The sequence below is a fragment of the Hemibagrus wyckioides genome, linkage group LG04 (assembly GCF_019097595.1).
Source record: "Hemibagrus wyckioides isolate EC202008001 linkage group LG04, SWU_Hwy_1.0, whole genome shotgun sequence".
NCBI lineage: Eukaryota > Metazoa > Chordata > Actinopteri > Siluriformes > Bagridae > Hemibagrus > Hemibagrus wyckioides.
In genome coordinates, this window is record NC_080713.1 from 23991315 (window position 1) to 24003698 (window position 12384).

General features: G+C 38.5%; 1 protein-coding gene across 10 annotated transcripts in view; it reads left to right on the plus strand.

The window, feature by feature from the left end:
- shank3a (SH3 and multiple ankyrin repeat domains 3a) overlaps window positions 1–12384 on the plus strand; it is a 253618-nt gene that overhangs the window by 107628 nt on the left and 133606 nt on the right. For 9 of the 10 annotated variants that reach the window (XR_009204503.1, XM_058388450.1, XM_058388454.1 and 6 more), the window contains one exon: window positions 2082–2153. Coding sequence is in view for 9 of the 10 variants with exons in the window: in XM_058388450.1 (XP_058244433.1) it covers window positions 2082–2153 (72 nt within the window). In the remaining variant the exon portion in view is untranslated. Of the gene's footprint in view, window positions 1–2081; window positions 2154–11985; window positions 12142–12384 lie in introns of those variants that run through there. The other variant, XM_058388453.1, reaches the window with a different exon arrangement.

Below are 12384 nucleotides of genomic sequence, written 5' to 3' on the forward strand. Positions count from 1 at the left end.
TTCTGGGGAGAAGAGAGATTCACCTTACCCTTCTGTTAGATAAAGAAAAACTACCTGATTTAGTGTTATCCCATGACTCTGGATAATGGGTTTGCCTGTGATTATCATATGGGTCTGTGATCCGAGGCCTGGATGATGACAGTGATTTACAGAAAGTCCTAAATCATTTACATCCAGCTGCCTCTGGCTCTCAAAGCCACAGAGAGGTTAAATCCATGATTGCTTTCTAATTTGATTAATGTCTAGTGTTTTCTTTTTACTCTGAGCACATCATATGCATGTACGAAGTAAGAATTATCTATGAATACAATAATCCTGGGTAAAGATTGTTTAAGATTAACCCTCACCAATCACAAGGGTAATGTGACTTTAGTCTGAACAGACCGTCTGTTCGGGTCAGAGCAAATATATGAGTAAAATTAAACCATTCAACAGTAAACACAGAGGCAGTAAGGCTTTTGTGATCAATCTGTTGCTCGTTTGTTGTCACGAACCCAGTTTCCCATCTGGTGGTCTTGAACAGAGAGATTTTTAATTTCACTAGATGTTTAATATAACACTCAGATCTGGGTTTTTATATTTTTAATATTACAGTATATTGTTCGGAGCCTAATAGTTACTTAATTAAGGATAATAATTTTTAACAAAAGGGTAGAGAAAAACATGTAATCATGGTAATCATTGTACACACCAGAGCAACTGCATAAAACCATTTGGTAGTGTTTAAAAGATTAGTTAAATGATCAGAATTTGACAGTTAATGCTTTTTGATAACATTTTTGAGTAACTTAATGACTTAATTACTAACTAAAATCAGTTGTAATCAAAATGATGTACTTGTATATTCAAATACTCTTTGTTCACAAATATTTCAGTGCAATATTAAAATCACTGAGAATGCCAATCATTAGTTTCCTACAGTGTCTTAGATAGATAGATAGATAGATAGATAGATAGATAGATAGATAGATAGATAGATAGATAGATAGATAGAAAAGCAGCTGATGGATGGATGGATGAATGGAAGGATTGACTGACTGACTGACTAACAGGGACAGACAAATAGATAGACAGACAGACAGACAGACAGACAGAAAGGTAGCTAATGGATGGAGGAATGGAAGGATGGACTGACTCACATACAGAGGCAGACAGATAAATAGACAGACAGACAGAAAGGTGGCTGACGGACGGACGGACGGACGGACGGACGGACGGACGGACAGACAGACAGACAGACAGACAGACAGACAGACAGATAGATAGATAGATAGATAGATAGATGACTAGTCTATGTGATGTGTTAAAAGAAAACGAAAAAGAAAACACAAGCAGTAAGGCAGATAGTGAAGAAAGCAGGATAAATGTACTTTATGTTGCAGTAAATATATTTCGGACTAGCTGACGCCAAGTGTACGGAACTATGCCTGGATTTTTTATTTTATTTTATTTTTATTCCTTTTGCTTTAAAGGACCGTTACCATTCACCCCTAAAGTGGATATCACTTTGCATGAAGTGTTGAGGTGTGTGCAGGACTGTTTTTAATCCCACCGCTGCCGACTCCCAGAGGAATTCCTCCTGCAGTTACTTTTATTGTCCTTTAAAGCTTAATAAAATCCACTGTGGCAGAAAGAATTCCATTGTGACCAGCACTGTGTAAAAAAAAAGTTTTTTCTTCAGTGCATGTCACAGTTCTACTCAGCTAGTTTAGATTCACATACCTGATAAAAGATCCCGATTTGTTCAGCATTCACCAAGGTTCGAGAAACCTCTTGTGCACATGAGTACATTTAGTAGTATCACATATTAGTATGTCCTTAAATAGTGTAACATGAGACACAGATTTATTGTATATTCTATCTTCATTCACAGTGTAGCCAAAAACAGTCCTTGCACTGGAGAGCTGCTTACACGTCGTTCTATCGTTACCTGCCCTCTTTTACTCATGGTGACTGTCAGAGCATCATGAGTAAGCATGGTCTTCCCAATAATCGTCCAACCTCAGCCACTACACGTCCTCCATCAGAAAGTTTAGCATAGAAATGAAGGTCAAAGCTAGTGATCCTGTTTTCTTTTACAGTTTCGTTATAAGAGGCGTGTTTACACACAGACCCACCTTGATGACAAGCAGCTGGCTAAACTGCACACTAAGGTAAGAGATGAGATTGTCTTCTCCTTTATTCTGGTCCGAAAGCTGTGGATTTCATCACACTAATGATGTACATTTTTGCTACAAGTGTGGGTTAAGGTGTAAGGCTCTGGAGTGTATGGTGTTGCAGCAATCCCAGGCACTTTGTTCTTTTCCTTTTCGGTTATTGGTATGATGGCTCAGATTCTGCTGGTGCAATTGTTTGAACAAGAGAAAAATGATGTTTTTCTTTCTTTCTTATATTTGCAGTGAGTGGTAAATATTGAATGAGCAACAAATAATATGTGAACTAAAAGCACAAATGTTCACCTTTGTCCAAAGAGGTTCAATTCAAAACCCATCTGACGTGAAGAATGGGAGTTTACTCTAAATGACTCATTAGTCCATTAAATAAAAATCAATGCTGGAAAAATCATCATCATCATCATCATCATCATCATCATCATCATCGCTCCTTCTAACTCCAATGGGTTTCAATGCCATTTACTCATGCGCCTCTTTCTTTACATGTTTCCTAATGGACTGAGAGTATTTCTCCCATGTAAGTGTTTTGCTACTTTTATCTGAAATAATTGTAAGCTCCTTATGTTCTTAGGAACTTATTGCTCATGCTGTACTTTGCTCATTTCGCTAGCAGCTGATGGGGGGGGGGGTGGGGGGGGGTTATGAATCCAAATAATAATGAAAGCTATGAGTGGGAACTAATCAGCACAGGACTGACTCATAGGTAGATGGATTGTTGCATGCATACAGCACATCCAGAAAGGATTCAGTCCCCTTTCACTTTACAGCTTTTCTCTTAAACAGATCACATTTATTTTCCATCAGACACAAAGTTTTGGAAACATATTTAATACGATCAACAGAAAATACGTCACATGAAAATCAGGGGTGGGCAATATGACAGAAAATATCACAGTATTTTTCATGATGTTTGTCCTTAATAGCAAACTACCCGCAAAACAATAGGAGAAAAGCATTTAAATCTGAGTTTAGTGAATGATTCAAATTGTATTTAATGTCAAGGACAATAAAGCACCTTAAATGATAAAGAAAAAAATACTTTTTTTAATAAAGTTTAGTAAAATGACATGTAGTACAATTAAAATGTAAATAGTATTTGAAAATAGTGTCAAAAAATCTAAAATTAAAAAGTTAGAAAAACATATCAAGACACCTGCAGAAATAGTATATTGAATTAATTAATCACAATATAAATATTGTATAATTTTGTCCGGCTGTCATTAAAAGTATTATCTTGGAAATGGGATCTGAGCTCATTTTTGAGAGGCATTAATATCATTGGAAAATGAAGGAAATTATAATGTATTTTTGCAGTTGGAATATTATGGGTTTAAATCACAGGATGATGAGAGGTCCACTGTTGGTTCCTTAACCTTTAATCAACTCCCCTTCAAGTAAAATCAGCTAAAAATAGACTATATTTTATTTATCTTTACTTGCACCCACTAGCGTAGCCAGGAATCACAATGTGGGTGGGCCAGGAAAAAATTGGGTGGGCCTAGCCTAAAATGCATCTTTTATCAACAATCTCATCAATAAAAAGCCAACACAACTACACCTGCTTGAATGCAAACCACCATTTAATCGGAGCATAAGCCTGTATGTCATCGTAAGCAGTGTTAAGAACATAAAGATAAGAACAGCATGAGCACGGCGGCCACAACACACCACAAACATACACACGCGTGTGCGTGCATCTGACAGATAACACCATTATCAGATCAGCAGGACAGTATGGGACAGTATGTAAACTGTCCGATATATGGCTCAATGGCTATATAAACCACATGAAATGAACAACAGTGACTATACAACTGCATAGAAGGAAAATGTAGATTGGCTTACTTTTACACTGGTGTGTAGGGGAGGTACACGCTGGAGAATGGAGTGCTGCTGGTGATGGAGTAAAAGGTGAATAAACACTAGCAGAGCTCCTTACTACTCTAGCTTGATGGCTCCTGAACATCGGAATTATCTTCCTCCTCCAGCTCCACACAACGTCTTTTTGACACAAACTTTAGTAAGTTGCTCTGTTTCATTTTAGTTTAATGTGCAACTAAACTTCGGTCACCCTCTGTGAAATTTGCTCGGTGTGGAGGGAGAGGGGCGGCATGAGCGTAGAGACGTTTCATTCTTGCTCGTAGCCGAAGGGCGCGCTCATGCAGAAAGTACCAAAATTGACTCATAGATGTAACGTATGACGTGCCTAAAAAAACCAAATAGGGACAAAGGCATGTATAAAGGCATCCAGCGATCTCTGTAGTCAAAGCAATCTCTTCTGTTGTAACAACTGATCTGATGGGCCTGACTGACAGGTGGGCCCACCCAGGCCCACCCATAGCTACATGACTGCTTGCACCTTGCTTTAGTCAGTACTAAAACATCTGGTGTTAATGCCGAGATTAAATCATTACTTGACCCATACCAGTGCAGTCATATATATATATATATATATATATATATAAATGTTATATATAAAACACACACACTCTCTCTCTCTCTCTCTCTCTCTCTCTCTTTCTGCAACTTTAATGCAGCTATTTAATTCTATGTCTGCAGCTACCTCAAACCCTAACCTTAACCTCAGTAACTAAAAGAACATTTTAGTTTAGTATAGGCTTTTTTTTTTTAATAAAAGCTGCAGTTTTTTAAAGCGGTTTTCCTCATGGGGACTAGCCAAATGTCGCCACAAGGTAACATGCCTATACATACACACACACACACACAAACACACACACATGGTCATTATAGCTTCTCGTGACCAGCATTTGGATGCAGTAGGAGCATAGCCATGTGGCACAGCACACTTCTCTTCACAGAGAGATGATAGACAGCAAGAGAAGGAGAGAAGTAGAGCATGTAGAGCACCACAAACACACACACACACACAGTGGAAGCTGAGTGAAGCGTACCTTCTGTTTCACACTTCAGTAAAATACAGTTTGGTGTGAATTAAAGTGCCAGAGCTGTTTTACCTCACACTAAACTCAAACAATTAAGCCAGGCTCTAATCTTCTCCAAATTAACCGGACCAGTACAAAGTAAGTTCTGATCCAGACTCATGCCCACTGCTTTTACTATTGCTCTCACGTTCATCTGCTGGATCTGTGTTCAGAATGCTGCTGCTCGTCTGGTTCATAACCTTAACTTTACTGAGAGACTCACTCCACAGGTGTCATGTTCATGTCCTTTCACTGCTAGACTCCAACTGGAACAGCTGTGTGTCTCTGTTCATTTCACAAATATCTAAAAAAAAATACCTCTTCTATATTTCTTTTAGCTTGAAATTAGTCCTTTAGGAGTTAGTGACTCAAGCATTCTGCCACTTGAACAAACAGGATGTGTCTCTACTTGAATCTTCACAGAAACTTAGAGACTTTGTCTTCTAACAGCTGCTCACTGTTTAAAATAAGAGATTTCGCAAAATGATGAAATGTCTGTAAAACTCTGCATGGTCTATATATTTTGTGCACAATCATTCTCTATCACTCACTTTATTATCGTTACGAAAGGCATCTGTTTGCCTACAAACATTTGAAAAGACCAGCTGTTCAACAGAGCATTCGTTTTAAAGCTTTAAATAAACACAGCAGTTCAAATGATGTTTATGCCTGATCGTGTGTTTTCATCATGCACATGCTCTGATCAGTTCAGAGGAAGAGTTCCAGGTTGTGGGAAATGTCAGAAGTTCACTCTTTAAGTGACTGCACAGTCGGACAAGGCTACAGGCAGAACATGTTCACGTGCTCAGTTTAGTTTGGTGGCATATTGTTGATCCTGTTCCTGCACTCACATTTCAGTGTTCTTCTTGCCCTAACTCGCAGTCACTCATCAGTTCATTAATAATACCTTGAGCTTTATATTCCCCAGAATATTCCCCAGTCCCAAATCTAGTCATGCAGACAAGACATGAGGATTACTGATATTACTGCTACTATGATTGCTACTGCTACTACTGCTGCTACTACTACTACTGTTAATACTACTGTTACTAGTGCTATTACTACTATTATTATTACTACTGTTACTGATTCTACTACTGTTACTACTGCTACTGTTACTGCTTCTATTACTACTATTACTGCTAATATTACTGCTACTGTTACTGTTACTACTAATAATGCTACTGTTACTATTGTTACTACTATTACTGCTACTGTTACTGCTACTGTTACTACTAATACTGCTACTGTTACTACTGTTACTACTATTACTGCTACTGTTACTGCTACTGTTACTACTAATACTGCTACTGTTACTACTGTTACTACTATTACTGCTACTGTTACTACTAATACTGCTACTGTTACTACTATTACTGCTACTGTTACTACTATTACTGCTACTGTTACTACTAATACTGCTACTGTTACTACTGTTACTACTATTGTTTCTACTGTTACTGCTACTGTTACTGCTACTGTTACTACTGTTACTACTTTTACTGCTACTGTTACTACTATTACTGCTACTGTTACTACTAATACTGCTACTGTTACTACTGTTACTACTATTGTTTCTACTGTTACTGCTACTGTTACTGCTACTGTTACTACTGTTACTACTTTTACTGCTACTGTTACTACTATTACTGCTACTGTTACTACTATTACTACTATTACTGCTACTGTTACTACTGTTACTACTATTACTGCTACTGTTACTACTAATACTGCTACTGTTACTACTATTACTGCTACTGTTACTACTATTACTGCTACTGTTACTACTAATACTGCTACTGTTACTACTGTTACTACTATTGTTTCTACTGTTACTGCTACTGTTACTGCTACTGTTACTACTGTTACTACTTTTACTGCTACTGTTACTACTAATACTGCTACTGTTACTACTGTTACTACTATTACTGCTACTGTTACTGCTTCTATTACTACTATTACTGCTAATATTACTGCTACTGTTACTGTTACTACTGTTACTACTATTACTGCTACTGTTACTACTGTTAGTACTATTATTGCTACTGTTACTGCTACTGTTACTGCTACTGCTACTACTAATACTGCTACTGTTACTACTGTTACTACTATTACTGCTACTGTTACTACTGTTACTACTATTACTGCTACTGTTACTGCTACTGTTACTACTATTACTGCTACTGTTACTGCTACTGTTACTACTATTACTGCTACTGTTACTGCTACTGTTACTATGGTTACTGCTACTGTTAATACTATTACTGCTACTGTTACTACTAATACTGCTACTATTACTGCTACTGTTACTACTATTACTGCTACTGTTACTACTAATACTGCTACTGTTATTGCTACTGTTACTACTGCTAATACTATTACTGCTACTGTTACTACTATTACTGCTACTGTTACTACTAATACTGCTACTGTTACTAATACTGCTACTGTTACTACTGTTACTACTATTACTGCTACTGTTACTGCTACTGTTACTGCTACTGTTACTACTATTACTGCTACTGTTACTACTATTACTACTATTACTGCTACTGTTACTGCTACTGTTACTGCTACTGTTACTACTAATAGTATTGGTATGATACAGCATGGTAGCATGGACAAGCCTAATAGATATTATATGCTTTAAAACATTAAAATAATAAAAGATTTAACAAAAAATGTCCAAGATGGTATGCTAAATAAATGTGATCCTGACAGGATCTTCCATTTGTAAATGAAACACTTCTGCAACTATTCTTCTCTGATTATCTGACATACACTTGCATTGCATTAAATGACCACAGACAGTTGCTTGGCCCAACAACACTGCTCTTTATACTTCTACTGTTACTACTATTACTGCAATGGCTACTACCATTACTGCTACTATTCCTGATACTGTTTCTGCTACTGTTACTACAATTACTGCTTCTATTACTAGTATTACTTCTACTGTTACTTCTATTTCTGCTACTGTTACTTCTACTATTACTGCAATGGCTACTACTATTACTGCTACTGTTTCTACTATTGTTACTGCAACTGCTACTGCTATTACTGCTACAGTTACTTCTACTCTTCCTACTATATTACTGCATACCTAGCTAAGAGTCAAGGTCAAAATCAAGATAACAGTTGTACTGGAATGCCTACTAAACTCTGCCCTACAGTGTGCCTATCGGTATTGTGTGTGCTGTTAGAGCCAAGAAGTTTATGCCACTTGGCCAGAGTTCAACTGTACAAAATTGAATACAGTGTAAAATATTGCACATGGCTATAATCAGTTGTGAAAGAGCGACTAAAACAGATATGACCTACAACAAGAGTGGAATGAAACATGTTGCTGGAATTACGTACACAGTAAGTGGCCTGTCACTGAATGAGAGATACTGTGTTCAGATACTCGCAACAGTGGAAAAATTGTTTGTCACATGGATAGAATCCAAATGAGAAAGATTGTTTTGAATAAATAATGCGTTTCTGCTTGAGGTGAGTATATGATGATAAGCATTCTTTACGTATTAGCTACATCAGCTACAGTGCAAAATCAAAGAACTGGAAACTGTGTGCATCTTATTTTTTGAAAGATTTTTTATTTCGCAGTCTCTCTGACTATTTGAACAGTCATCTTTTCCAATACGCTTCCCGCATGTATGATGCAGTATGTGTTAGAGCCTGTGTGATAGCAGTGCAGCTCTCAGACCAAGTAAACGCTTGCTTTTTTGTGATACGTGCACTGTCTACAAAGTGGGGTCTCCAGAAATGTGTGTGTGTGTGTATCCTGAGTTTCCCCTGTATTACCACTATCCCTCTCTAGATCTCAACCTGTCTTTTCCAGGTCCCTCTGTTTCTCTGTCCAGCTGAATCTGTGATTGTGACAGTCTCTGTAGTACAGGATGAATGATAGTAAATCCATTTGTACTAGCCCGTTACCACAGTATGAGTCATCCCATTGACTGCTCATGAGCAAGGGAGGCAGAGAGAGAGAGAGAGAGAGAGAGAGAGAGAATGACACAAAGAGATTTCCATTTATGTTTTTGTTCGGTGTACCTGTTGACCCATACAAATCTTTAATACAAAGCGGGATATTACAAAGCTTTATGCGCTCAGATCAGTTTTCATAATAAACCCAAGTAGCATAGTTTAAACCCTGTTAAAATTACAGAGATGAAGTTTAAGTGAAAGTAAAAGTGTCAAAAAAAATGACTAAACGATGATTCTGGTGTCTACTACTTTCCCTCCGGCACCTTCTACCTTTATACTGTCATCAGGAGGTTCCCTATGCATGAGAATACTCATATTCGTCACTAATATACAGCATAATAAATGAACAAAATTAGTCAGAACAGAAACATTACTCACACAGTACGGAAAAGAAACCTCCGCATGTCTGAATTAAATGGATGCTATTGTACATTAACATGCATGAATATAAATGAGAAGCAAAATAGCTTCCAAAGCAAATTCTGCTCAGTCACAGAGGAATAAATAATAAAGGCTTTATTATTTTTTTTCTTTCTCTCGAACCTGAGAGGCTGTGGCTCGGGGTGAACTGGTGATCAGCATGGTAGCATGGACAAGCCTAATAGATATTATATGCTTTAAAACATTAAAATAATAAAAGATTTAACAAAAAATGTCCAAGATGGTATGCTAAATAAATGCGATCCCGACAGGATCTTCCATTTGTAAATGACACACTTCTGCAACTATTCTTCTCTGATTATCTGACATACACTTGCATTGCATTAAATGACCACAGACAGTTGCTTGGCCCAACAACACTGCTCTTTTTATAATTATAGATTTTTTTTTTTGTTGTTGTTGAAACGTATTATACTCAGCAGCCGCTTTATAAGCAATACCTTAGTGATACTGGCTGAGTCCGTGCTTTGCAGTTGGAACAGCCTTAATTCCAGACAGTATGCTTTGGAAATATTTCTTTAAAATTGTGGTCCATGTTGAACCTACGATTCTCCCATTCTACCACAGCTCTACTGGATTCAAACCTGGTAACTGGAGACGCAACGGAAATACCTTGAACTCATTGTCATGTCCATGGACCAGTTTGAGATGACTTGTGCTTTGTGTCATGGTGAATTATCATGCAGGAAGTAGGTATAATAAGCTGGTCAAAAAGTAATGCATTTGGTCAGTAATAATTCTCTGGTTGAAGGCTATGGTCGTGTGCTTAGCTGGAATGAAGGAGCTTAAAATGTATGCCAAGAAAACTATTGACAGAAGGCAGGTTAACCTCTTGTCCTTGTGTCACAACACAAATTAAGATTCATCAGACCAGGCAACATTTTTTTGTTTTTTCAATCCAGCATTGGTCAGCTTGTGACCAGCGTAGCCTCATATTTCTGTTCATCTCTGGCAGAAGTAGAACCTGAAGTGGTCTTCCGCTCTTGAAGCTCAATGCTATTCTGCTTACTGCTGTCGTAAAGAGTGGTTATTTGAGTAAGATCCTCAGCTCACCTCTTTCTCATCATCGAGGTGTTTCTGCTTCCACATCTGCCACTCATTGGATGTTTTTTTTTCCCAAGGAGATCAGCAGTTACTTAAATATACTTGAATAATGTTTCCCCGATCTGATTAATCTGCACATTAACCGACTTGCTCTTGACCTGCACTGCTGTCACAAGGATACGGGCAGTAAGATGAACAAGATATGATGATAAAGGTGGAACTAGAGCAGATAATTCATACTTTCTGAATGTTCAGTTAATATAATATCATAACCAATTGATTTCTGATGGAATCTTGAAATGAACTTGCGTCCAAAGAAGGTGGACTTTACGTCACTAAAAATACATACGCAGTTAACTGCAATGAAAACCCATTTAACAAATAAATAATGTATCTGCTATGTATGAAAGCAGACCAAAGCTGATGAATGGCCATTTCCAGTGCCAAGATAAATTGGCCAGTGTATTTTACCTGCAGGCAATGGCAACATGGACGTTTGCAGGAAACAAAGGACAAAATATTATTACTTGTAAATTTACTCTGAATCTACCACTGATGCTGCTACATCTACTGCATGTTGTATAATTGTATCTACAACCACTGGCCATTTAATCAGACGTGTGTGTGTGTGTGTTGTGTAAGTTCTCTTTTATTTTTGGTTTAATGTGCATATTTTCCTCAGGGAAGATTGAAGCGTATAGCACTTACAGATACATATCTGCTGCATTGAATGCAGTGGTGTGTGTGTGTGTGTGTGTAGGTGTTTGTGTGGGTGGGTGTTTGTGTGTGGTTGTGTTATCTAGTTTGGTTATACCATTCATCAAATGATAGAGATTTTGAAGCAAAAATTATAAACACCCAGTCTGCAAACATTAAAAATAAAAAATCACAGTGTGTGTGTGTGTGTGTGAGAGAGAGAGAGAGGAAATAGGAGAAAGCCAGGGAGAGATTCACTGCCCCTTTTTTCTCAGACCAGTTGCGGTTTAAAAGAAAGCTGTTTTGAGCAGTTGCGAGAGCATCTGTTTCAGTCGTTGGGTATACTGCAGGTGACTGTGTGTGTGTGTGTGTGTCCCAGTCCCACTAGCACTCAGCATCAGTGAAGCACAGCGACACACACAGAAAGCACTGTCACTGTCATGCACGCTGCTCCTGAGGAAGAGAATGAATGAGCGAGTGTAGATTTTTGTCAGCCCTGGGCAGTCTATACAGCCACTCCCCTCTCTCAGTTTCTCTCCATAACCGAGCGCCAACACAAGCCTCACTCTCCTCCCTCTTTCTCTCTCCCTTTCAATTGCTGCATCCTAAAGCAAAACCCTTTTTCCTGCTGTGGGTGCATGCCAGAGCCCGGGACTCCACAGAGACAAGAAGTCAGTGACCGAGAGAGAGGGAGAGACAGAGGTGCACTGGATGTGGGGGGGGCGGGTAGGAGAGGAGGCATGTGGAGGATGAGTGTGAGCTGAGATGAGATGGGGGGAGCACTTGGACGGAAAAACGGCAGAGAGTGGATGGACAGAAAAGCGCATAAGGACAGCAGGTCCAAAATCAACAGTAAGGTATCGAGACGCTCCTCTCTATTTCTCACTCTCTTTCTCTTCCTCTGGTCTGCTTTCACTCTGGTTCATGTATGTGTATGTTCGCTGCACCGCATGCCCACTGTGTGTGTGTGTGTGTGTGTGTATGTGACTGGTATATCAGTGTGTGAAAGTCAGAACAGTTTCTACTCAAATTCCACCACACACACAGACACACACACACACACACACACAGGCAGAGAGAGTCTCTTTCACAGCGCTTTC